This window comes from Paracoccidioides lutzii (assembly GCF_000150705.2).
Source record: "Paracoccidioides lutzii Pb01 unplaced genomic scaffold supercont2.30, whole genome shotgun sequence".
NCBI lineage: Eukaryota > Fungi > Ascomycota > Eurotiomycetes > Onygenales > Ajellomycetaceae > Paracoccidioides > Paracoccidioides lutzii.
In genome coordinates this window covers 161,171-187,719 of record NW_015440976.1, presented here as the reverse complement: position 1 = coordinate 187,719, position 26,549 = coordinate 161,171, and the positions used below count along the sequence as shown (strand labels likewise).

The 26,549-nt window shown below is 46.7% G+C and overlaps 8 protein-coding genes across 8 annotated transcripts; 5 read left to right on the top strand and 3 right to left on the bottom strand.

The window, feature by feature from the left end:
- Positions 1-425: 425 nt before the first annotated feature.
- Positions 426-4,332, top strand: PAAG_12511 (hypothetical protein; the record flags this gene model as incomplete). Its single annotated transcript, XM_015847990.1, has 3 exons — positions 426-1,041; positions 1,345-1,615; positions 1,722-4,332. The coding sequence occupies 3 exons, from the start codon at positions 426-428 to the stop codon at positions 4,330-4,332; spliced, it is 3,498 nt and encodes a 1,165-aa protein (XP_015702393.1).
- A 487-nt stretch (positions 4,333-4,819) lies between these two features.
- PAAG_08179 (hypothetical protein) lies at positions 4,820-5,810 on the bottom strand (the record flags this gene model as incomplete). The annotated part of the gene is made up of 3 exons (XM_002789879.2): positions 4,820-5,112; positions 5,258-5,647; positions 5,798-5,810. 3 exons carry the CDS (start codon positions 5,808-5,810, stop codon positions 4,820-4,822), a joined length of 696 nt encoding a protein of 231 aa, XP_002789925.1.
- Positions 5,811-6,370: 560 nt separating this feature from the next.
- PAAG_08178 (oxidoreductase FAD/NAD(P)-binding) lies at positions 6,371-8,329 on the bottom strand (the record flags this gene model as incomplete). Its single annotated transcript, XM_002789878.2, has 2 exons — positions 6,371-7,713; positions 7,816-8,329. The coding sequence occupies 2 exons, from the start codon at positions 8,327-8,329 to the stop codon at positions 6,371-6,373; spliced, it is 1,857 nt and encodes a 618-aa protein (XP_002789924.1).
- Positions 8,330-10,554: 2,225 nt separating this feature from the next.
- PAAG_08176 (hypothetical protein) lies at positions 10,555-11,155 on the top strand (the record flags this gene model as incomplete). Its single annotated transcript, XM_002789876.1, has 2 exons — positions 10,555-10,606; positions 10,680-11,155. The coding sequence occupies 2 exons, from the start codon at positions 10,555-10,557 to the stop codon at positions 11,153-11,155; spliced, it is 528 nt and encodes a 175-aa protein (XP_002789922.1).
- A 2,570-nt stretch (positions 11,156-13,725) lies between these two features.
- PAAG_08175 (Bys1 family protein) lies at positions 13,726-14,193 on the top strand (the record flags this gene model as incomplete). The annotated part of the gene is made up of 1 exon (XM_002789875.2): positions 13,726-14,193. The coding sequence occupies one exon, from the start codon at positions 13,726-13,728 to the stop codon at positions 14,191-14,193; it is 468 nt and encodes a 155-aa protein (XP_002789921.1).
- Positions 14,194-17,056: 2,863 nt separating this feature from the next.
- PAAG_08174 (mannose-1-phosphate guanyltransferase subunit beta-A) lies at positions 17,057-18,628 on the bottom strand (the record flags this gene model as incomplete). The annotated part of the gene is made up of 4 exons (XM_002789874.2): positions 17,057-17,083; positions 17,168-18,340; positions 18,458-18,514; positions 18,572-18,628. 4 exons carry the CDS (start codon positions 18,626-18,628, stop codon positions 17,057-17,059), a joined length of 1,314 nt encoding a protein of 437 aa, XP_002789920.2.
- Positions 18,629-19,834: 1,206 nt separating this feature from the next.
- On the top strand, positions 19,835-22,623 carry PAAG_08173 (dynamin family protein; the record flags this gene model as incomplete). The annotated part of the gene is made up of 5 exons (XM_002789873.1): positions 19,835-19,880; positions 19,940-21,511; positions 21,577-22,112; positions 22,176-22,317; positions 22,454-22,623. 5 exons carry the CDS (start codon positions 19,835-19,837, stop codon positions 22,621-22,623), a joined length of 2,466 nt encoding a protein of 821 aa, XP_002789919.1.
- A 938-nt stretch (positions 22,624-23,561) lies between these two features.
- Positions 23,562-25,572, top strand: PAAG_08172 (lysyl-tRNA synthetase; the record flags this gene model as incomplete). Its single annotated transcript, XM_002789872.1, has 2 exons — positions 23,562-23,786; positions 23,896-25,572. 2 exons carry the CDS (start codon positions 23,562-23,564, stop codon positions 25,570-25,572), a joined length of 1,902 nt encoding a protein of 633 aa, XP_002789918.1.
- Between the last annotated feature and the right edge of the window lie 977 nt (positions 25,573-26,549).

The window sequence follows — 26,549 nt, the reverse complement described above, 5'->3', positions numbered from 1 at the left end:
TCTATAATCCTATGATTTCAACCTTTTGAGGATGACTGATATGAGAATAGATATTTTTCTTGGCACTGCTCGTAGGATCAGAGGCTTTATTCGTGCCGACCATATGGCCAAAAATCGGAGCCTTTCACAAGTTATGTGTCTCTTTTGCTATTGTTATGCCGTATTTACTTTTATATGCCTGCGTTGTTTCAACTTCCACCATTACGCCGGAAAACCTCCAGGAGCACATGCGATCGTACCCTTACGATCGAATCTTGTTCCATCCTGGATATGTCTGTCGAACTTGCCATACATTGAAGCCTGCTCGAAGTAAACATTGCAGCATCTGCAATGTATGCGTTGCTAGACATGATCATCACTGTATCTGGTTGCAAAACTGTGTTGGTCAAAACAACTATCATTTTTTTTTGGCACTCCTCTTGTCAATGTCTGTACTGTTGTCCTACGGAAGTTATTTGGGATACGGTATTCTCGATCAAAGGTTACAGGATGCCTTAGTCCCAACTTATCCCTCCACCGTGCCCGCTAAGCATTGGGCTGAAGGAACTGACTGGGCGATGTATTTCCAATTATGGGGATTTGCGATTGCGGATGATATAGTTGTTGGAGCAGTCTTCCTGCTGGCAGTGCTCACCGCACCACTTCCGTTTGCTATGCTCCTTTACCACCTATACTTAATCTGGAGCGGAATGACCACCAATGAGAGCGCAAAGTGGGGTGATTGGCGAGACGACATTGCGGACGGACTTGTTTTCAAGGCGAAGAAAAGCGAAATATACCCCCAAAGGCATCCGGATGCTGACATCGTGGAGCCGGATATTCCTTGGCCAATCAATACGGACCACACCCTGATTTTTACAAGCGATGGAAGTCCTCCAAGAGTTGGATTCTCTCTGGACAAGGAATGCACTTCCATCACCCAACCCGGGAAGCTGGGCACGGCTCCCGATCCAAGATGGCGAAGGGTACAGAGACTTGAGGATGTTGTGAATGTATATGATCTTGGATTCTGGTCGAATTTAAGGGAGGCACTACGCATTCGTCCATGATTGGCTATTGGCTATTGCGATGGTTATGTGAATCGCTATGTAATCTATAAATGAAATTTCTATATCCTGAATAAACTCTCGTTTGATATCTGATATCCTTTTTCGCTCTGTGTACATAATACATTAGTTGGACAGGGCCAGTTTATCGGAACAACTTAACTCCCCGGTTGCCAAGAACCACAAACCTTTTGGTTGATTTGACTTTTTTCATCATCATCATCATCATCATCATCATCATCATCATCATCATCATCATCATCATCTGCTTCTCTTAATATGCCTTAAGTGGTTTCAGTTGCTGTTCTCAACCTCCTCTCGAGGCTACCACTGTACAGTATATATAGACCTGCTAAGATGTCTACGTCTCCAGGTCAGGAGTCAACAGAACGACCTGCATCTCATGGCGGGCCAAAATGCACACCCGCAGAGCTCTTGTTAAAGGTTGTTCTCGCAGGGACTTTGACACACTATGAAACGCGGGGGATGATCGATGACAAACGCTTGGAACACATGCTACTTGCTGGAAAACAGATCCTTTATAAGAGCCACCAGGAGAGTGAAGTAAGGTAAGGGAGGCTTTTCCTTCTGCCCCTCATCCACCAGCCTGGTAGGCTTCCACAATGGCTGTAAAAGGGCTCATCCCCGCCATCTAGAAAACTAAATTGTGGATAGACAAAACCTAGGGTTTTCACCAGCCGTATGGCAGGGTCTCACGGACGTTCTGAGCAAAGCCATACCCGTTCTTGAATCCCAATCCCTGACGGCTCCCGGAAGCTGTGAGGAGTCCTCCAACCTTATAGCATATAACTATTTCTCCCTGGTGAAGGATATTGAACGCTTGAACGATCTTTGTACCATTGCACGCAATCTACTCGCAACAACAAAGAAAGCGCAAAATCTCGCAGCTGAGAAGGGATTCGATCAAAGAATTTTACTTCTGATTGACACGTGCGTCAGGGTTACGGCTAGGGGCTACGATGGCGAGAGCAATGCCAGAAATGAAGAAAGATGGCAAAAAGTCGTTAACCTCTACAAAAGGCTTCTAATCACCTGCCTCCAGTTCCTTCATAACTTTATCATGCACAACGAGCATCGGAAGCTTGTCCTTTGGCTGGATCTTTTTGGCTATCATCAAAATGGCGAGTCGAGTGTAATAACGCCTCTGGAGCCTTTGGATACCGGTAACTTCCATGTACAAGGAGTTGCACCAGTCGTAAGAGCTGGGGAACGAATTATCAGTCCTCCATTGCACACTTTATATGACCAAACTGCGGAGGATATGTTACTTGAGACGATCTCGACATTTCCCAGGGAGCCTGCGTCTATGAAGGAGGAAGCGGCTATGCTATTGCTGGCCAACATTAAAGATCACATGGAGAAACTCCTCGGGCGGAATCTGAAAGAAATACAACAAATGGGTAAGGACCCAGAACGAGCAACAGAACTCCGTGCTGCGCTTACTGCAATTTTGGGAGCAAAAGTGGATGGCTGGGCAGATTTCAAGGATCGACACTATGAAAGCGGAAGCGCCCTCGACGAGCAAATTCCAACCCGAAAAAAGGCGATTCTGAGTATAGATCGAACCGCGACAACGGGCTATCCACGCACGTGTTGGACTGACCTCCCAGATCTAGAGGAATACGGCGCAATCGCTGCAGCGGATGCACACGTCACCCCGGAAGACACTGTGATGACCCGATCCCCTCAGTCGGCAGCAGAGACATTACAGGAAGCGAAAGATGAATTGATGGCTAGGCTTCAAGAGACATCGCCTATTCTGGCTAATGGGGAGCTACATTATGAGTCAATAGACGGTAATTGCTTACCCCAAGACGACGGTTCGCGCAGCGTTGAGGCTGTTGTGGATGGTAGTGTTGATGAGGAAGAAGATGACGAGGATGACGATGATGATTACAGAGGTCGACCTGGAGACCAGCAACGTGGGTTACTTACAGACATCCCTCTAGTTCTGGGCCCTGCAGAGATCGAGGCTCTGCCTATGATTATTCAGGCAGGTATTGTCGACAGTTTCGGCCTGAAGGGTGGAGAAAGATCAGGAAATAAAAACATGCAGGCGGTTCGGTGTCATATTCTCCTTGCGCAAGAGACGGGCCGAAACCTTCTTCGGGAGTTGCTGATTTTCATTGCCGCCTGGGACCTGCCAGATGACGAATTTTACTTCAAAATGATGGTTCAGATCATGGAAGCTGTCCTAGAGAATGGGCTAATGTCCCATGCTTATTCTGATTTCGGTCAGGCGAAGGACATCATCTCCCCAGCCCAGGCCGTTGTTATCAAGATTCTCACGCATATTTTTCGCTCCAAGTATTCACCTCCTAATATTGCTTCAACTTCTGAAACACCCACCGGTAGAAGTTCTGTCCCTGTCACAAAGGTCGATGTATTGACAGTCCGATATATCTTTACCATTTTCCGCGGGAACATTATCCCGGAAACCTGCGCTCTAATATATCTTCAAGGGCAAATTCGAGCCGGCCATGCACGACCCGAGGACTTTCCACTAAACCTCTGGGATATGGAACGCGTGTATGAAGGTGTCTACCAATTCCTCGAATTTTTCGCTGTCCTCACTGAAAATACTGGATGGAAAAACCTCCTTGTCCAGTGGGAGATTGTGTATGACTTAGCCACCTTGCTCAAAGAGTTGGAGGCAAGTATACCCAAAGGATCACTGAGCTCTATGAACTCTGTTGCCGCTGCAGCTTCACGTATTGCTGCCCAGACACCGCAAGATTCGTCAGCAACAACACAAGGAGCAAGCAACATTCCCGTCGCAGTTGAGCGACCGTATGACCCGAGCGATCCGGAACCTATTGATGCGGCCCCCGTCAGCGCAGGATCCAGAGCACAGTCTCCTCCCATAGGCAACGATGATCCATCCGATTTCGAGTGGCGCAATCTGAAGAAACTGGTAGTTCTCGTTCTTTCATCGCTCGTGTGGCAATGCCCAGAGGTACAGAACCAGATCCGCAACCACGGTGGTCTGGAAACTATCTTGGCCTGTACGAACTTCGACGCGCATAACCCGTACATCAAGGAACATGCCGTGCTATGCCTTAAATTTTTGTTAGAGGGCAACCGGGAAAATCAGAAAGTGATTGAGGAGCTGGAGGCGAGGCAGGTTGTTAGTCATGATGGTGGGATTCTGGAGAAGAGGGGTTATGAAGCTGTGATTAGTGAAGGGAAGCTGGCAATTCGAGCCAAGAAGGATGTGCAGGAGACCCCCAGAACTGAACCGTCGACTGATAAGTCGGATAAATAGATAACACGTTTAGATCTTTTATGAGAGACTGTTGGAATTACGGGACAAGGTTTTGATAAAGATGGAATGAAATTTAGCCGGGGATGGAGGAGTATCGCTCTACGTTTTGTTTTTGGGGTTGATGATGGTGATGGCGTCTTTATAAAATACCCGAATCTAGGGTCATCCTCTCTCTTTCTTCTCTTTAGTTTAAGAATATTGAAGATAACATTGTTCAGGTTATGTTGAATTGGATTTGCGTTAAAAGATTTGTATCGGGTGAGATAAGATGTCTACAGAAAGATGACAGTTTCTTTCATCAGTACTATCTTGAAACATACTATACTAAAAGGGATGATGGATATTGAAATAAAAAAATCCCTGTAACGCATAACATTTAACTCCGTGCCTGCATTCGTCTTAAAATCAAGCATCACATCCAATAACGAATCAGTAACAACCGCAATCCTCTTCAATTCCCTGCCCAAGATACCAATACAAGAAGAGCTCACGCATACATCCCATCCCAATCTTCATCCTCATCATCTCCGCTTCCTTTCTTCATCAACCGCTCGACCCTCTCCCGCTCACGCTCGCGTTCCTTCTTGCCGAAATCAGTCCGGTCAAGTGGACACGTCCCGCGCAGCCGGAGCCAGGGGCGGACACATTCGAGGTCGAATAGGTGCGATGTGTGACATGGGAGACGGACGACGAGCGGATACGGGTCGTCAAGGAAGGGGTTGCTGCAGATAGGGCATGCTTGTGTGGATTTCAGGCTGGAGGTTGGGACGCGCTCGAGGCCTATGTGGAAGGGGAGGTTAGTTGATAGCCAGAAACGAGAGGGCTGAAAAAAAGGAGGGAAATCGGTCCAAAAAAATATATTTAATAACTAACTCAAGTAAAACTAATGTAGAAGCAAAAACATGGGTGGAATATAATAACATACCATCACAAAACGTTTCCCCAACCCCTTCCACCTCCCTGGGAGGCGCTTCCGCTTCCTGCAACAGGATCGAAATCATATTCGACAACAACCCTACTCCCCCCGTCGCATCTTCACCCTCCGCAACATTTCCCAGACCTTCATCACGCCCATCATGCACCGGGAACCCGTCCTCGCCTGTCTCGTGGCGCATGATATTCAGTGCCTCTGCGAGTGACCTGTAGGCTGCGCTGATGTCGCCTGGCACGGGAACAGCATATGGCCGGGTGCGTATCTCACTGGGGTTCGGAGTGATTTCTTGTAGGGTTGCGAAAAAGGAGGAGAGGTCCGGGCGGCGGGGAGGAGGCCTTGTGTTAGTGGTATTGTTGTCGGCGGGGGTGGTGGAATGCTCAACTGCGGGGAGGTGTTAGCGGTTTCGGTTTCATGGTTTGTAGGGGGAATAGAGCTGCGATAGCCTGAGGTTGATTCTGGAAAGAGGGAGCTCAAGCTGGTATTGGCAGCCTGTTTGTTGCGCAGTGGCATAGAGACTATGCTCATACATACTTTCGTAGGACATGGTGGGAAGGTGTACTTAGGTATTTGTTTCTCTTTAGAAAACCCAACGGATTCTTGCTCATTAATAATCGATGGGATTGGAGATTTCGTGTGCAGGTTATCCAAATAACCAAAGAGCGTGGGAGTTTTTTACTCGGTTTGTTCTGCCTTTGTTGTGAGTAGTGGCTCGCTGGCTTTAAGCTGTTCTGTTGGTGGTGAGCCAGAAGATTGGTGATGTTTGAGGCAGAAGATTTGGCACGTCATCACCAAAAAGATAGGGGAGGATCGATAATGCTAACCCCTTGAAATGCTGAACAACATGGATTAAACTGGATTAGAAAATTCATTGTTTACATTTGAAGCCGTCATAGTTGAAAAGCCAACATTCTACATTCACTGTATTATAAGTCAACATATATAATCGTCAGGTTACTATCCCATCAACATGGAGCCTCGGGGTCTGTATGCCCACCTGGGTATAGTCATACAGTTTCGGGGATATATACAACAAAAGAAAATGAAAAAAAGAAACTTAACAAAGATTAAATAATTAAGAAGGCTCAAGTGGGGGGGGGGGGGAAATCAGTAATTAAAATCCTCATAAACAACATTCTTCCCTGTAAGCCAATTCAGCGCAGCGGTCTTTAAGCCGATACCTGCACACAAATACCATTCCTCCGCCCCGGGGACATCCAAATCCGCCGCTTCCAGTCGCCGGCGATGAACTCGTTGTACATCGGAGCCGTGTATAGCTGTCAAGGTATTTTGTTGCTCATCAGTAAGTGGCTTCTCAGCCTGTTCAGATCTAGTTATGAAGAGAGTGGTAGATTTCGGTAGTTTGGGGAATAATTTAAAGGTGTCGAGCACCAGTCCAAGGTCCTGAACGGCAACAGACCAAAAGAGTCGTAATCGGGATATATCTGTACCCGGAAGCTGTGCAATAAGTGGAGTAATCCCAATCCCACCGGCAATGTATGGAAGAGGCACGTTCTTATCCGTAGTTTTATCCTCGAATATGAATTCGCCACCATACCCCTTAAGCAACACTTCGACCCCGCTCCGCTCGCTCGATCGGAAGAGATGGCTGGTAGCGGCCCCTTTCTTCCTCACTGTTATTTCGAATTCGTCATCAGCGAGGTTCCTGCCCGGGTATGACGATACGGTGAAAGTGCGAATGTAATCGTCGTTGATACTTGTGGGATCGTCATCTTTCATATGACTGTATCCCATATCGAGTTCCCCTGCAAATGACAGTGTGGCGTACTGGCCCGGTGTCCACTTCCCGGACTTTGAGGGGTCAGAGACCTTGAATCGGAATCGACCAATGGAGGGAGTGATGATGTCCTTTCTGATGAAAGTGGCGACAGTTGATCTCTCATCGGATACCTGGGCAGACGGCACCACTTTCTCAGTTGTTAGATACCGTACCCGCGGGTTGTATGGAGATGGATCGCCGGGTTGGCCGCGAAATGGGAGTCCGTTTTCAACGTATTTTGCTCCCAATATTGTAGCCCTGACTACAAGGTTTGATCTTGGGAGGAGGGCAATTGCATCGCTCCCAATCAAGATTTCCGTTTTACCTGTGAGATAGAGAACGTTGCCAGTTTCAAAGTCTGGGATGACATAGCCCGCGACCGGTGTGGTTTGTAGGTTGCCCAGAGTTTGATACAGACGATTTCCCGAGTACTCAGGGTAAGCCAGCACGGCCCCACTAACTTCGTTGGAAACTATACGGACAAAACCACGCGGGCCTCCGCGGATATTGGTATCCATAGACTCTTTATGATATGATGAAATAAAAAATGTGTCAGCCTTAGCCAGAAGTTCGACCGCACCAGGGGAAAGTTGTTTAGAGTCTGATATCAATTTAGGGTCCGGTATTGCAGGGGTAATGCGTTTTCGATTTATATATTTTGGGCAGTTTCCTGTCACGTCTAGTTAGATAAAGTGCGTTTAAAAGTACCCGGGGTAAGGTGGTTCTCAGGCGGGTAAATGAACGTCACGGGAGTTGGGGGTAAGGAGCTCACCAAGACTCTGATCAATTTTCATGGCCAGCTGTGCCTGACCAGCATGTCTGGGTTCCTTGCCTTTCTCCTCTGGATTCATATCTTGCAGCCCCGCTAGAGATCCTGACACCATCCTCCCGATCAATTTAGCCCGCTTCCTGTTCTCCATATCCACGGATAAACCAGACATTAAACGGCCCTCGCATTCCTCCTTAATCAATTCTCCATTAACTTTACCAGCAAACAGCGTTCCCACAACAGGGTCATACGACTTATCGACCAAATTCCTGATCCCAATAATGGATTGCGAGATAGGTCCAGCGAAACCAGCTTCGCCACCCCATAGTGTAGTCCACGGTTGTCCTTGCTTGTCTATGGTGCCTAGGGCGATTAGTGGTGACTTCTGCACTAAATAAGCGGCACCAGGACTGAGGTATGGAGCATTAGGGTTTTCATTTTCGGGCACATGCATCAGTTTGTGCATTTTCTCCTCGCCCTCATGCCATGGCACACTGCCTGCGATGACGAAGGACATGGCAGTAATCGTGGATTTTAAACGTAATAGATAGAAGAAAGTATGTATTGAAATGCCTAGATTTATCTCCTAGTGATGTCGAAAGTTGTTCGTCGTCAGAGGCGATAACCACGGTCTCTTGCTTCGGAACTCGTGTTAAGATATGTGTTTGCACAGAAACCTTTTCTTTCTAGGTACAGAGAGTATTTGTCAACATTTCTTGCGGTGGAATTTATAAGCAGCTTCGCCTAGAACGAAATCCTTGGGAGAAATAGTCCTGTATTGCATAATAGTTGTAGAATGACTTTTGGGAATTGGTGTTCTCATCCCGATGTCGCTCCAGCTCGTACATTAATTAACCCCTCCCGTTCGGAATCTCCTCATTCTTGGTGCCGAAGAGGAATTTAGGAATGAGGAATCGTCATTATCACACCGACCAATGCGCAGGAGAGCATGGGCTGCATATGTCTTTTGAGGGCGTCATATCACCATGGTTCCTCTGCATAAGATATATAAAGATATATACAGGTTGTTAGACGAAGGACGTCATCAGTGACTGAATAGCCCTAACTAGATAGTGGCTTGGCTGGGATGACTAACCAAGCCCAGAACCTTGCTTTGTGCTCTTCGTTTCTTTCTACTCATTCTGAAGTTCAGAAGAAACGACAAAACGGACATTTATTGAATGGGAGTCACAGTATCTGCCGGGTGGAGTGTATTCCAGCTTGTTCCAGCTCGTTGCGCCAACGATTCCATATCCTTGATGGTGTGCATCACTGATCACCAAAGGAGTTGGATCTGGCTTGCTGTTCATTCTACTGAATCATTCATGTCTTTTGATTGCTTTTCAGTGCCTTCCCCCCCCCCCCCCCCCTTTGAGACTGCTCTCCTGCGACCTCCCTGTTGTTGATTTATGCAAAATGGTGCCATAATATCTTCCATTCAAAAACCTTCCGGAAACCTCATCTTATATTAAAGGGGGAAGAACCTAACATGTCTATGCAACGTTTATCCCATCTGGCAATTAAGCTAATGACACAATGGCGGTAGCGGAAGTCCAAGAATGACCACCACGCCTAGAAATATGGATGGCTTCAACCGGGATTATTTTGCCCACTGCTTTGGCATTTAACAAACCGTTAGTGGTTGGATTTTCCTTACTCTGGAACCACTTGCTACAAGATTTGGAGTGTGGGTTGACCTTTTCAGAAATCAACCAGAGGTGGCGCTAGTCGCCAATGAGCTGAAACTTAAGCCAAGCTATACCACACACGTTCAGGACCTCACCAGAGTTTCACTGCGAGTCTCAAGAGTCAAGAGTCAACATTGAGCTTCGGTCAATTTCATTAGCTCTGGCTTCAATCGCAATTTTCTTGTGGTTGTTTGGATGATTTACAGTGTTCTAATGATGGCTCGTCGATCTGATTTTAAAGTGAAGATTGCAACGGACGGATGAGATTGCCCGATGACATTTACTACTTCTATGGATCGGATCAGTTGGTACCACCGGTCTGATAGGGCTGAGCCATATATATGGCATGAAGGGGGCTTCTTACCAAGGACGTTTGGTGATCCTTAGTTATCCCTGTCCGAGCCTGCACAAACCCCCTTTTCTGTTGTCGTTGGATTTTTGACATTGAGTGAAGGGCACAGTATCTAGCCACGTGTTTGATCATCCGAAATCCTGGATTCTGACAATATACTCCATATGGATATAGAGCACCCACCCAGGCCAGAAGTGGGTTCTGAAACTGGATTTCTTTCTTGAAATCTCCGATCCCAGTTTACGGGATTATGCATCGGTTTCAAACTGTTGCTGGAGATATTACGTCCCTAAACGATGATACTGCTTTCGAAGCTGAAGGTTTCTTGCACACCTGTTCCTTATTCCTGCTGTCGCTTCCGAGGGTAGTATTGTTGGTTTATGGGTTTGTTCCAGGGAAGGTCATCCGGATTGACCAGTTTCAGGTTCAGGGGTCTGGAATGATATTAATGTTTGGAAGTTATATCTAGCTTGGATTGATAGATATATAGAAGAGGATATGAGACGGTGTTTTCTGTTTTTTCTTCTTCTTCTTCCTCTCTCTCACACACACATTAAACTGGATGTCGCTGATTAATTTGTGTGCAGTCTCTCTTTCAAAGGTCTTTCTTTTCCTTCCTATATTTCTAACACTCTATTGATTTCTTGGCTTGCTGCTCAACCTACCTTTGTATTACATTTTACGTTCAATTCCTCTCTCATAATGGCCAAGTCTACTCCCAAATCTCTCCTCTTTGCTCTCCTTCTTGCCAACTGTGAGTCTCAAAAAGGCCTATGCTCTGACATCAATCATACATTGTGCTAACGTTTGCTCTCTCGCCCCATAAGTGGTTTTCCTTGTCCTCGGCCAAGGCACACAGTTCATTACAGGAGAATGCTCCAGCGATGCCGATTGCGCCTCCGGATGCTGTGGGTTCAACACCGGGAAATGTGCAGGCGCAATTGTCGCCCAGGAACGTGACGGCGGCTGCGGATTTGGTGATGGGCAGCCAAACAGGAACGCAGCCGATGCTCTAGTTGGGAACAACGGGAACAGTGGCAACGATGGCAACAACGGTAACAATGGTAATAACGGTGCTGGAGGACAAGCTCAAGTCACCCCTGGGTCTCAGTTCATTACCGGCTCTTGTTCCAGTGATGCCGACTGTGCGTCTGGCTGTTGCGGTTTCAACACTGGCAAATGCGCGGGTGCCATAGTGGCCCAGGAGCGTGATGGCGGTTGCGGATTTGGCGATGGGCAGCCCAATGATAATGCAGCCCAGGCGCTGCGGGGCAACAAGAGAAGATTTGCGTTTACTTCTTAAATCACTACACCCATTCACCCTTAAGGATGTGATGTCGATGGGCTACGCAAGGCGGTGATAAAAAAAAACATTTAGGAGCACGAGTTGCTTTTCTTTTCACCATTTCATGTTTTCTGCTTTTCTCTGCGATAAAATCAGCCTCGAATTTTGTTTTGCTCCCGCATATCTCCGGCAGTATCGGGAACAACTTTTGTATATACAGAGTGAAATCGGGAATTGTCACTCGATTTGCGGTCGTGTACAAATGCTCGTTACTTGATAGTATAATATCAGTTATTAATACTGTCTTATCTTCTAACATAGATTCAGATAATTCAGCATTAATATCTCAAGTTTGGTTCTTATCTGTTCGCCCTTTTTGATGATAAGAGATGCGCTTGTTGTGGACTTCATGTGATATGGCACGTTGTATGTTTGTGTCATACTAGAAATATATTCAACTGATGAGAATCAGCTTTGCTTCCTCTCTGTTGCGTGGCATCGTTCACGTAAGCAGCTGAATTTCTGGGTCTCTTGCTCAAATTTTTGCCTGGTCCTTGATTTCACGCCATAGCGGTGCTATCCAGCGGATATCCCTAGTTGCTCAAAAGGGAAGCTGGTGAAATCAGCACGAACAAAGAAATATGTGTTTATTTTTCCGCAGGTGACTACAGAGTAGAATCTATATATAATACTCCGTATAGCTTCTCGTGATCGGTTCTCTGTCTTGCATTCGCAGCTACATCAGCTCTGTTGTGAATACTACAGAATGTTGCAACCTTGCGCCAAATGTCTCATAGGTCATCCTAAATATTTGTCGAATCTGGCGAATAAAGAGTATTTGAGTGAGAAAAATAGAGAAAAATGATTTGCTATTTATCGGCTTCAATGACTCGTCCGTTGTTGTGATTTGAAGGGAGTATGGAATACGATGTCGATCCCTTACGATGTTTGGGTGTTATTAATAGCACCACAGAGGGACCTTCGATTCCACCTTCAACATCACTTCAAACCCCTTCCAACTCCACCGGCTAACTGACAACGAAGAATGTCGAACCCCGCTATCTGTTTGTACATACCTACTTTTTCATCTGGCCCGAAATTAGATCACGATATATGGCTTTTCTGCGATGGCCTTCTATTTATTCTTCTATTACTGGGTATTGCACCCCGGGGTCCCCGTCCAATTAAGCATCAGGGATGGCAACCGGATGGCGCTCAGATGACGCTCACTGGCTTCAGCAAGCAGTCTGAGAAACTCATGAAGAAGAAATAAAGAAGCGCCCTGTAGCTTATGCCTAGATATCCTGGTGATCCAGGGAGCCTTTCATGCATTGGACTAGTGTGCTCCAACCTTCTCCCTGGACCTCTGTCCATTACACAGTCGCTGCTATGCTCGTATTTTAAGACATTCCAACCCCTCTGCAAGCTCCAGAGACTGGGCGTGCAACATCACCAAATATCTGACAGGACTAGACACGTCCGGTATCCAATCGTGGTGGGTCAGCTAGCAAGGGTTTCTTAATTACGGTTTGCTGATCGCATGGGCGTCGATCTCTGCCATGCAAAATGGTATCATTCGCTTTCAACGGCTTTGAGGCCGATTTTTGTTTGTTTAAATGTCTCGGTATCCCTGGCCCTTCGATCTTGAACCGCAGCTAGCTCCGAAGCTCAAGCTTTTTGTTCAGTGTTGTTCAATAGCTGGGGTCCAGAAATCCAGAGTGGAACCACCTCACACCTCCAAGGAACAGAGCAAAAATGCGGAGGATGGAGACGTTGGGGTGACTGCCAACGTGTTGATGGATGGCTTAGCCAATTGGTTACATGGTTGCGGAAGCTTGCTCACGCCATGACCTGTCTTTGCATGCTTTTCGAGCGGCTTCAGAGCTCCCTTAAAATCACATACCCGGACGTATATTCTTCAGGCGTGACTTGCTCCCTCCCCACAGGCACTATCTCATAGCTCGACTCGGTAGAAGTTGCGCTACTGCTACTGCCTTTTCAGCCTCACTGAGACATTTCCCATGCTTTTTCGTCACTCAGGAGATCTCCAGTGGCCTAGCCGGATGCTCAGTTAAGTTTAGAACTCGCGAGTTCTTGTGGTTGGCTTGGGCGCTGACTCACGCTCTTCCTTTACCTCGTCGATATACGACGGTGGTTGTTTAGATTAATGATAAACTGATACACGGACTTTTAGGTTATCGTGAGCCAATAGTTGCTTTCGATCTCAGAAAGCCAAGGGGAGTACAAAAATTGAGCAAGATGTAGAGCCGGACTTCACGGACATTGCCTGAATTTATCTCTTTGAGGATGTTATGGCATGTTGCCGTCTCGCATCTACCCTATGTGTGGTTCCAATACGAGACTAGCTGATTGTTTTTATTGGTAACATCATATGCATATTCGCTGCATGTCTGAGGATCGATAGGCATATAAAATCCCTCTACTCTCCCCCGAGTTTTCAGCTTCTTCTTACAATTTGGTTTTCCTCTCTTCAAGCATCTGTACAAGCATCTGTATCCAACACCACTATCTGAATTTTCTGTGCTTGATATAGCAAAGATCAATTATCATCAATCGCTTTAAAAATAATGCGTTTCTTCCCCCTTCTTCTCGGCGCACTTGCCGCCCTCACCCCCGCCGCTCAAGCCGTGGGCAACGCCATCGTGATAAACAAGTGCACGTTCCCAGCTTTTCTGAACTCTGTCGGCAGCCAAATCGGCCCTGAAAAATACCTGGCTCCTAATGGTGGGCGCTACAGCGAGCCCTTCCGCCGCGACCCTCAAAGCGGTGGTATTGCACTCAAGATCACCCGCGAGTCTGGCGGTTTGGTGAAAGGGGCCCCGCAGACTATCTATGCATATAATCTCAACAACAACCTGATCTGGTACGACTTGTCGAATGTGTTCGGCAATCCATTCGAACCCAAGGCTCTGAGGCTTTCACCTTTGGACAACAGGTGTCCAACCATCTTCTGGCCAAATGGCGTGCCGCCCGCTGGAAGCCAGACGAGAAACTGCCAGCCGAACTCTGATGTGACACTGACGTTGTGCGCCTGATCTGGGGGATTACGGTATGTTCGTGTTTCTTTCCCCATTTTGCTTACATGTTGTAGATAATTCACATCCTAGAGTAGTCTAACCAGTAACCTGCTTATCTAGAAATACCCCCCGAATGATTGATTTCTTTACGCTGACTAGGTATTTTTAAAGAAAGGGGAATGAAATGAACCATGAAGTATATCGCCGCTATAAGTTAGCTTTCCTGATTTAATGTTTTAAATGTTATGTCTTGCACTCTTTATTGTCTAAAAGGTTCGAGGGAATCTCCATGCTTTGCCTCCCACAGAATTTCTAATTGAGTTGCCCTTTTTATACTAATTACAAATTACAAGTGACTGTTCAGATGCTGCTGTTTCTGGTGGATTGAAACTATGTCTTCCTACCGGACCATCGTTTTTGCATTTCTCAACGCCTTGATGAGTTTCCATCTTTCCACTCTTTCCATGTGTTTGTGCTCGCGTTGTGAGTTGACAAATTTTAATCTCCAGCCCTTCCGCGATGATGAAGTTTTGTGTGCTTTTTTTTTTTTTTTTTTTTTAAGCGTAGATATAAATGGGCCTTCAAGGATGCTCTATTTCTCATAAAAGATTATCATTTTGTGAGCACGAAAGATATATTCTTATCACTATTGTTTGGAGAGAGAGAGGAATGAGAAATGGAAAGGGTTTTACACATTCAAGATTCCTTGTTACATTCAACACAACATAAGCCCGTACAACTATTCTCCACGCGATATGCAATAGCTTTTCTTCTCCCCCATATATCTAGCGGGTGTGTATGGGGCTGGCTTTTAGGCCCGGGGAATTTTCTTGGGTAGTTAGGCCAGCAAAAGATTCACGACCATGCGACCTGCTCTGCACTGCTGGACTCCAGTGGATGAGACGGGAACAGCCTGGGATATGCGCGACTGCCAGGATGTGTATGTATGTACGGAGTAAGTTCATTTACATTACAATGCCGGGAGGGGGGGGTGAGGGAGTGGTGTTACATATCTGCAGGCAAGCCGTTGTGGGGGGCAAGGGTTTATTTATCAACGCCAAATGAAGACGTATATCTACCCGCGTGGGCATTGCTAAACCGTTACGAAAACACGGGAGTTGGTTTGCAAATTCAACCAAATTCTTTGGGTAGTTAGTGATTGTGCTTGATATATCGCACAGCAGAAGTCGAAGGCCTGACGGGTCGGGTTGGCAGAAATCATACAGCCAGCCATCGGATGGGCAGGTACTCAGCTGCGCGAAGGAGCACAGGAGTAACGTAGCAAGCTGTTCGAACGCCGGGAGCCACTCTACAGGTTGAAAAATATCGGCGATTACGAATAGATTGACCTGGCAGTCAAAGTACTAGTCAGAGGTTGAAGATCATGAACATTTCGGGTTGACAGGGACAGTTGACCCAGGGGATTCTGCTGAGCCGTGTCCTTAGGTTGGAATCCATGGCGTCCACTGAGACATCATGACCCCTGGGGTTCGATTTTTTTTATTTTTATTTTTATTTTTGGCTTTGCTTTGACGTCTTGGGTTGGTCCCTGTGAATTGATAAATGTGCGGTACATGTTCAGTGTAACCTGGAAGTGCTGAATTCAAGGTCAACGACAACCAGAGGGCGCTTTTGGCTGGGATAGGATATTCACCTAAAATTACATATCCTGGATGGCACGGGATGCCATTAAACAATGCGGATAGAATATCCATCCCTTTCACCTGGGACTGGAAGAAATGGTGGCCGAGCTGAATCCTAACACATTCAATGGCGTTGACAACGATCTGGTTGGAACCACGATGTAGCTAACGACGCTAACTGAGAAATAGAACAATAGATATAATTTTGACTCGTCTTCCCACTCCGACGTAGTTGTATGGCCGATCTTCTGATTATTTGCTGCACAAATGTCATAGAAGAAAATAGATCTCAGGTCAAACATGGAATATTTAGATCTGAAAGGGTGAATATCAGTCTGCTGATGATTTATAGAATCAGCACAGAACGAAGATACTTTTCTCAATACTAAATTATAAGTGGTTGGCAGAGAGTAAAGATAGGAGTTAGACTCTTCTCCATAGAGGAGGATGTTGCGAGGTGTAAGTGGATACTTAAGTTATACGCTGCAACATCCCAGTTACTGCGAACTACTAAGACTTGGGATGAAACATCGATACCGCTCTTCTCGGGGAATGGATGCGAGTGGTGTAAAATAACCAGGTTCAGTAGGGCGGAGAGAAGGTGGGTTTGTGGCGTGTGAATGCTTGTCTTGGTGCGATGGGATAGGATTTTCAATTGGACATAAACTTCCAATTTCATATGCTCGCACTAATAGTTATACGTGTGGTAGTCAAGCCGAGATGGTAGTCGAGAGACGAGGGGCATTCCAGATACACTACCAATCCCATCCTATTTCACTCGGTGATCACTCCGTCACAGCCGTGAAGTTGAATACGAGACGGACGGACGGCAACTTTGCTAACTATTTAGTTGGCGGGTTCCTTGTTCGGCGGTTAGGTCGTTGCGGCGCCAAATCATTGAGCAATTAGCCGCGAATCTTGAAAAAGGACAGACTTAAGATGTTTTGAAGTGATTTGAAAAGACCTTGGGAACTGCTCCCGTGAGCTACATAGTAGTACATATAAAGGGCATATATTTTGGTTTCTCTATGTTATACATACAGAATACGTAGGTATAGGTCGAGATGGAAATAAATCAAGAGGTCAAGACAGAAAGAAATGGCAGAAAAATGGAAAAATGGGATTGTTGTTCAATTCGACGCTTGACTGGCTGGTCTGGTTAATCTAAACCGGATAGTAATATGGGCAGACAAAAAGAGGCATAGGTTGAGAACGAGAATAGACGGTTGGTTGACCATCTACATGATGACTTCGTTGGCAACGTCCTAACAATGCAACAAGGAAATTTCTTAGTTCGCGTGTTAATTTCCAAATGGAGATGGGGAAGACTGAATGGAGAAACAACGTACCCTCTTCAACTCCTTATACGGCAAACAAACGCAGTTTTGCACCCTCACTTCATCACCCACCGCACACTCCTTGCCTAAAATCGTAATGCTCTGTACCTTAACTCCGTTCTTGATGATTGTTGTCGAATGACTCCCCACCGGGATCGGTGTACCCTCCACTCGTGCCCATGCACCCACACGGCTACTCCACCCGATGATCGAGTACATGATACACGAGTCATGTCTAATCTCTGCATCCTCGAGGACGATGGACTCCTTGATCCGCACACCCGGGCCAATCACAGCGCGGGCACCAATGGACACATTGGGCCCCAGTTTCGCAGTTGGGTCGACGGTGGCGGTTGGGTGGATGTAGACGGGTGGTACGATGGTGGCCGAGGGCGCGGCGATTTCTTCGGACTGTGACTGGAATGCTTGTTGAAGATAGAGGGCATTGGCAGGCACGGCAGAGCCGGCTGTTTTGATCTGGCGCCAGAAGTCCTTGGCCTCGTGGACGAAGAAGCGGTTACTGTCAGCCAGGTCTGAGAGGATGTCCTGTTCTAGCCGTAGGACTTCGGGCTTTTCTCCATCTTCGACTTGGTTGGCAAGTTGATATGAGTCGAGGTTGTCGGACGATGGGTAAGAGAGGAGGCGTGGGCGCGCCGTGCGTCGCTTGATTGCGCTTCGGATAGAGGGGAAGATGCATTCCGTGGCGAAGAGGTAGACGCCGCAGTTGATTAGGTTGGAGATATGGGATTCGGGTTTCTCGACGTAGTGTACCACGCGCTTTGAATGGCTGTCGGAGACGATGCAGCCAAAATTAGTCGCAGCTTCGTTGCTCACTCGTGTTCCTAGTATGACAGCCTCCGCGTCCTTCTCTTCAAACAGCTTGAGCATCTCACCCAGCGGGAACGAGCAGCAGACATCGGCGTTGAGGACGAAAAAGCGCTCAGGACGACCCTTCAAAATAGCGTCACGGAAATGGTAGAGACCGCCTGCAGTGCCGAGAGCCTGGTATTCTCGGAGGTATTGGATACGGATATTGGGGAACCCTTTGGAGGAGTCCTTGATGAAATCACGGAAGACAGTTTCGTCGTAATATCCCACCAATATGACCTCTCGGACTACCTTAACTTTGGCAACGGCTTTCAGGCAATGCCAAATGATGGGGTGACCGGCAACCTCGAACAAAGGCTAGAAAGGGGCGTTGTAGATAGTTCCGCGTCAGCGTGGTTCGCTCCAAAAGAGCGCGTTCTGGTGACTGGGTAAGGGTTTTGAGATTTAGCGGCGGAGGGTGGAATGTTAAAATACCTTCGGGACATCGAGGGATAGAGGTCTAAATCTGGTGCCTCTTGAGGGCCCGCCAACCTAACACAAGCATTGTCAGTCAGATTCAACAGGTGTTTGATGTGAGCGGTTGCATACCAAAATAACGGCCTTGGTGGAGGCCATATCCGATTCTCTGATAGGGAGGTTGAGCATGGACGAAGATTTGCACTTGGCTTGCGACGTCGTTAATGGGCTCTCGAGATTGGGAAATTGGTATGGGACTCTGAGGGCTTTGCTAATTGTTGACGCAATGGTGTCCCTAGAGAGGGATATCGTTGGTCAGGGGCGCTATTTACCTCAGGTTACGCTCAACTTAATTAGATTGTTAACTTCAGAGGAGGTGGCGGAAATTCGAAGCTGCAGGAGGACGGGTGGCAGATCAAAATCAAGCACCAAAGCAACTAAGTAGTAACTAGTTATCCCTAAGGTAAAATGGAATTACCAAACAGCAGTTTATCCAATTGGTCTCCTTATATCTTTTTCCTCTGTCTGTTGTTGCTCTCTGGTTAAGAGAGCGAGGGATCTTTAGTTTGTCGAAGAATTGGTTGAGATGGATCGCCGCACGTGATCCGGGGGTTATCTGGCAGTTTTTGAACCTTAACTTCACTTTTTCAACGTTCTCCTTGGACACAAAGCGTATGGAATATCTTATCTGTTGTTGATATTCCACCGTTCTGTAGATGGAACTATGTAAACAATTAATACCAGTAGCTACCCTGAAATATGCTCTGGGGGCCTTCTACTGCCAGCTTACCACCCTGTATCTGCTGGTGGCTTGTTACTCTGCCCACTGTGTTGCCAGTAAGCGAGGGACTTGCATAAACAGTGCGCTGTGAGGTTATCCCCAACCTCAGCGCTCAACAACACAACACCCTGGGTTGATTTTGTGCATCTTTACAGCACACTTTATGAATAGCACCAGCCAATGGCGGTAGGATCTGCATTTCTGTTCCCATATTTCCCTCTCTTCTGCCTTCCAGAGTGTTGCTATAAAGCAACACCTCCCGCTCAACGCCTCCCTCTGTTCTCATTTTCTTTTCCAATGAGAGATCTCTTCCACCTCCTCCGTCTCTTTCATGCTTTCTATCAGACTGGAGATAGAACTAGCAACTTTTTTCCCTCTGAGATTACTTCCTTCATTTCGCTCCTTTTCTCCTTTGCTTTTCCTGTTTCCTTATCCAAAAGCATTCTCAAGGGACAACAATTCCTAGTGTTTCCAACCCCACAGGGTGGTTTCATGCCTTTACCCAACGTACATTTTATCCTGCTTCTTTTTTTTTTTTTTTTCTCTATATACCCTCAGTTTAAAACCTCATCTACTGCTTTTCCACCACCAACATCTGGACAAACCCGGCTATCATGGTCCCGATGACCCTTAGAAGCTACCGTGTTCCGGACTCTCCGCGTATGTTCGTTCCCGTCCTGTGTTTCATATATGCAATTTCGGCTAATGACATGTATTAGAAACGGTCGGTGAAAGCTCCTCACCCGTTGGCGAAGTCAATGACTCCATAGATATGATTTCCAAAACTACGAAGGCCTTTGTGAAAAAAATCCAAGATCTACGACACCTTGGTGTAGAAAATAACGAACTACCACTGCCTAAGATCTGCGTCGTAGGAGATCAAAGCACTGGGAAAAGTTCGCTAATTGAAGGGATGAGTGAGATCAAAGTGCCCCGAAGCGCTGGCTGTTGCACCCGATGCCCATTGGAGATCAATCTATCCGACTGCGATCAACCAGATCCAACTTGGACCTGCAAGATATTCCTTATGAAGAAATACATCTACAGCAGCCAGGTTATGAAACGCGGTAGGAAAGGCAAGGGTTTGGGCCCATGGATCGAGCAGGACCCGGAACACATTCCTTTCATCACATTGACCGACAAAGCTGGTGTTCAAGAGGCATTGAAATGGGCGCAGTTGGCTACTTTGAACCCATCTACCCCATATGAGGAGTACATTCCGGGGCACAATGTTGGAACAGACGAGAGTACCCAGGTAAAGTTCTCACCAAATGTGGTCCGTCTTGATATCTCTGCACCCCATTTCCCAAACCTATCATTCTATGATCTCCCAGGTGTCATCAATGTCGCAGAAGTTGATGAGGAAAAATATTTGGTGATTCTTGTTGAGAACCTTGTGAGGCAATATATCTCATCAAGTAACTGCACTGTTATTTTGACGCTTCCAATGACGGATGATGCCACAAACTCAAGTGCGGCTAGGATTATTAGAGAGGTTGGGGCAACTTCAAGAACACTGGGGGTTCTTACTAAACCGGACCGCATTGGTTATGGGGAGGGATATGACCAGTGGATCGAGATCCTGCGTGGTGACAAGTTCACAGTTGGTCATAGCTATTATGTCGTTCGAAACAATCCAAATCCCCAAGTCGAGTATGCTCAAGCTCGTGAGGAGGAGGTTGAGTTTTTCAACACGGGCCCTTGGAAAAATGAACTTTCTGCGCATAGTGAAAGATTTGGCACCCGTAATCTGCAGATGGCCCTATCACAACTGCTGAAGAAGCAAATAGAACGCAGCTTACCTGGGATTAGAGATCAGATTAAGGTTCGAGCACAGGCAGTCGAAAATGAGCTGATGACTCTGCCTGATCCGCCCTCTGCAAACATCCAATTCATATTGTCCGACAAATTGAATGACTTCAACAATGTCATATGCAGTCATATGAATGGTGGCTCCGTGGGATTGGATTTTCCTCTGCAAAAGCAGTGGATGAAGATTGCGGCAGATTTCCAGCAGAGCCTGCTAATAACTCGACCAACAATGAAGACAGGAGCGGTCGTGGAGAAATATCTCTCCAGGAGAGTACCAAATCAACCATGTAATACATCGATCAGCTTTGACGATGGGGATTGCGAGATTACGGAGAGCCGCCCTTCACCCAATAAACGCAAAGCGGGCACGGTAGAACCCGATCCCGGTGTCAAACGACAGATGAAGTCACCACTGCTGCAGAACTCCTCAGCTTCTAATCAGAATGGGTATTTGACTAGACGCTTTGACCGATTTACAAGTTCGTATTTGATGTTTAATCCCTATAAATCTATCGACGTGTCACTAACTTGAAGTGTGGGGTAGGACCTGTCAAAATATTTAGCCTCGAAGAGATCAGAGAAATTAGTAGCAATACTTATGCCTCGGGGGTGCCTGGACTTGCGAACCCGCTCGCAGTGGAAACAATGAACAAGCTCAGCGTTATGCACTGGGATCAACCAATGGAAGAGTTCCTAGCCGCCACCTACACCTTAATGGAAGGGTTTCTTATGGAGAACCTAGACGTGGTCTTTTCCTCATACCAACGCACAGCACTCTATGGAGAGTTAAAGCGTATTATTTTGAATTTTCTACAGGTATTGAAGGATCCGCACCTCCGCCACACTAGTGAATGCTACCAAATCGAGTGCACGAAGCCATTCACGATGGCCAGTGAGACTTTTCAGCGAGCCCAGAAGGATGCTTTCGATGTCCTGAAGGCAAAAAGACAAGAATGTCGGGCAGCTCAGTTTGTCAATTCGGGGGGTGTAGCACTAAATGGAAGAAGAGTTGAGCCAGATAAGCTCACGGATGCAGATATGGGGGAAGATGAGTTTACCAGGGAGATTGAGATTATGGCTGTATGGTTTATGAACCTCCATTTCCCACTTGCGCAAGTCAATTAATATGGACATGCTACGCAGGCCTCCAGGGCGTACTACGAGGTGGCAAGTTCTCGTTTCGTCGATACTCTTTGCCAGAGCGTTCACTCGAAGCTATTCTTTAAGTTCGACAAGGAGCTCCGTTCTGTCATCCTCAAAGAACTTGGAATTTTGAATGATAACGGTACGTGTCTCTATCTATGTGAATAGATACATATCTTATCTCCCCCCAACACCTCCCGTGATATCTGTTGTGTAAAATTTCAGCTTCTCTGTTCCATGCGGCTAATCCACTCATTTTCTACTTTGTATTCACCTAGCGTCCGAACGCTGCCTCGAACTCATGGTCGAAGATCCTGAACAGCAAATGCGCCGACGTGATTTGAAAAAGGAGCAGGACAAACTTAAAAAGGCGATGGAGTCGTTGAGGACTGTCGAGGACGATGCTGGGATGCGCGATTTTGTTATGCTCAACGCCGACCAAGTCTGAGATTCTAACCACTTTGTAATCGCTATTGGACTTTTTTCCCTAGAAAATTAGGGGGGGGGGAAGAATGATGATGCTTTCGTGTGGGGATGTTGATGTTTCTTTCGAGGTAAAATATTCTGGGCTTTCTGGTGCTTGCTGTCTCAGTTCGATGATTTGTCCTGAATCCGGGGAGAAATTTACTAGTAAATTTGCATGTCCTAGTCTATTTCTTCTTCTTTCTGGTAAATATTTAGCCTGTTCTAGGTTGGATTGATTGATGGTGAACAGTTTGGTCCCTGCACTCCTGTATTATGCCCCCTTCTCCTTCGGCAGTTTGTGTACGAGATTTGTGTACATAGTTCCCTAGAACAAAATGAAGGGATATGACGATTACTTGTATTACCCAAGTCATCCCTCTTTGGTCTCCTCGTTGCCTTTGCTGGTAAACCCCTCAATCTGTCTCCATAAGGAAATAGGTTTTAGGGTTAGGGCCCATCTGAAAAAAGCAGTGGGAAGAAGTGAGAAACTGATCCAGGTCGAGGAATTACTTACATTGCGTAAAATCCTTTAAGGCTAATAAATATCGCTAGGGAGTCATGTAGCCTAAGCTATATTTCATACTTAATAACTCTGCTGCTGTTGGTAGGACGATCACATTCGAATTGGGCCGCCAGGGAGAAAATTAGGAGTGGAAAATTTTGTGATATTTTTTTAACTCTTCAATTTTAAGTATTTCAACAATCAGAATCAACATCAACCCCTCCAAACGTATGCCAACAACTGTATTTCGAAACAAAGAATTCTGTTGCAACCCGCAACCAATCGCTTTGATAGATATTGACCACACTCCAAGGACCCTCGCAAACTATCTGAAGCCCTGTGGACATCTCAAGCAAACCGAACTAGCACGGTCCACCTCATAATCCATCCAGCTGCCCTCACTCCTGAACGATTAAACGATGGCGGGACCAGATCAGGACTCATCCGCTGATGCCGCCGCTGGAAATCTCGCCAACTTGCACCTCGACGAAGTCACTGGCGAAAGGGTATCCAAGTCAGAATTGAAGAAGAGACAAAAGCTGCGGGCTAAGGAGGCGGAAAAGAAGGAAAAGGCCGCTGCTGCACCGCCTAAGGCGGAGAAGAAGGCCAGTGTTGAAGAGGAAGAGAGCAATCTAACCCCTAATGTGAGTTTAACACTGTCTAATTTACTGTCTAATTTACTTCTTTTGTTTGGAATTTAGAAGAAGGAAATTAACCGGTTTAATTTGTTCCCCCCTTTTGCCGCATTTATAGCAATATTTCGAGATCCGAAGTGGACGAGTGAACAAGCTCCGACAAACCAAGAGCCCCAATCCTTACCCGCACAAGTTCCAGGTTACGGACGATGCGCGGGAGATTATCAAGAAGTACGAGTCGCTTCAGAAGGGAGATCAGATCAAAGAGAAGGAAGTGCGCATTGCGGGACGGATTTACACCAAGCGGTCGGCTGGTGCCAAGTTGATATTCTACGATGTTCGCGCGGAAGGCGTAAAGATTCAAGTTGCTTGCCAGGCGCAAAATGCGGAAGGCGATGTTTCCTTCGAAGCCCAGCATGAGCATCTGAGAAGAGGAGATATCATTGGTGTCGTTGGGTGGCCCGGCCGCACTGCTCCAAAGAACCGTGCAGATGGAGAACTGTCAATATTTGCCAAGGAGGTCATTTTGCTTGCACCGTGTCTGCACCAGATTCCTTCAGAGCATTATGGGCTTCGCGATCAAGAACAGCGATATAGACAACGGTATCTCGACTTGATTATGAACGACAAGTCGCGAAATGTCTTCATCACCCGGTCGAAGATGATTACCTACATCCGTCGCTTTTTCGATGAGCGTGACTTCGTCGAGGTGGAAACTCCAATGATGAACAGTATTGCAGGTGGTGCTACTGCCAAGCCATTCATTACCCACCACAACGATCTAAACATGGACATGTTCATGCGAGTCGCACCAGAGCTTTATCTCAAGATGTTGATCGTTGGTGGCTTAGAGCGAGTCTACGAGCTGGGTCGTCAGTTCCGAAACGAAGGAATCGACCTGACGCATAACCCGGAGTTTACAACCTGCGAATTCTATTGGGCGTATGCTGACGTTTACGATGTCATGAACGTGACTGAGGAGCTGGTTTCTGGACTCGTCAAACACATCACTGGTGGCTACGAGACGACCTTCCACACCCAGACAGGAGAGGAGTACAAGGTCAACTGGAAGGCTCCGTGGAAGCGAATCGAGATGATCCCCGCCCTTGAGGAAGCAACAGGCGAGAAGTTCCCGCCTGGCGACCAGCTGCATACCCCGGAAACAAACGAGTTCCTCAAGAAGCTCCTCATGAAGGTGAATGTCCAGTGCAGCCCTCCAGAGACCAACGCGCGCATGCTGGATAAGCTTGTCGGGGAGTTCATCGAAGAGACCTGCATCAACCCCACCTTCATCACGGGGCATCCGCAGATGATGTCACCGCTCGCCAAGTACCATCGTAACAACGTCGGGTTATGTGAGCGCTTCGAAGCCTTCGTGTGCAAGAAGGAGATTGTCAACGCATACACCGAGTTGAACGACCCCTTCGACCAGCGACTGCGGTTCGAAGAACAGGCTTCGCAGAAGGCACAGGGCGACGACGAAGCGCAGATGATTGACGAGAACTTCTGTACCAGTTTGGAATACGGTCTCCCGCCGACTGGAGGCTGGGGAATGGGTATTGATCGACTTGTCATGTTCCTGACTGATAATTATAGTATTAAGGAGGTGCTTGCGTTCCCATTCATGAAGGAGGATAAGAGTGCGGCTGCGAAGGAGGAGAAGTTGGCAGCCGAGGTTGTGGGTATTAAACCTCTCCCTGTGGAGGGAATTCGTGAGTTCTCCTACAAAACCCATTCTCACCCGGTGCTGTGCCATCAATATTTTTCTGGATTTTCTTGTATAGGCGTCGGTTAATTCTAACATATGCATCAGCACATAAATAAAATTCGAGGTGTGAGATGATATTTTGCTCGATTTCATGAGTGACGACTACATGGAGATGGATTACGAACCGATCAGTCCTATATAGGTTGTGAAAATAGAAGTCAGTCATTCAATAGTTTTCATTCCTCGTGGGTCTAGGATAGTTGTCTTCTTTTCATCTTGGATTCCCTTTCTTTTTCTAAAGAAGTTCTTTAGAAATATCTTATAACGTTTCTCTGGGTGTGACATCTACCTTTCCTGTGCACTACCCCGGGACAGATACCGACAAAAAGCCTATAAACCTCCAATATTCTTCCTTTCTCTTGGTGGAGGAATCGGTGTTTTTGAAATTGTTGGTTTTCTTTACTAAAATTCCCTATTATCGCTGGTTTCAATGCCCCTCTTAAAGCATAACCATGTCCTAAGACCAACAGATATTAAAACCAATTAAGGTATTGGAATACATACCCACTCTCGCTCTGCTTGTAATTCCTCTTGTTTTCGCTTCTCATTGTCAGGGCGGGGATTACAATTCTTCGTTGGATCTTGGGTACATCTTTGTCTTCTTCACAACCCAGGCCAAGTCTTACCACTTCGACAGCATTTGCCAATAATACCGTCTTGTGGTACACACATCCGCAAGCCAATATGTGTGAATATCCCCTTGAATTCTTCTACTTAGGTGAATAGTTCTTGTCTACTGAAGTTTGCCTCATCCGATGCCATCGCTATATTTTGCTGGATTATCCAGTAGTTGTTGCCTTCGATATAGAAAGAAGATCGTTTCATCTACCGCGGATATGTATACTTCTGTTGACGACATGGAATTTCTTCAGTGGGCGATCCTCAGCAAGCAATACACTCGACTGTTCATCTTCTGCCATCCACTCGATATACGAAAGTGCCTCTTCTCAGGCCTCTTGTTTGCTGTTACTGTTTGCCTTACATACGATTCACCATCTAAATGC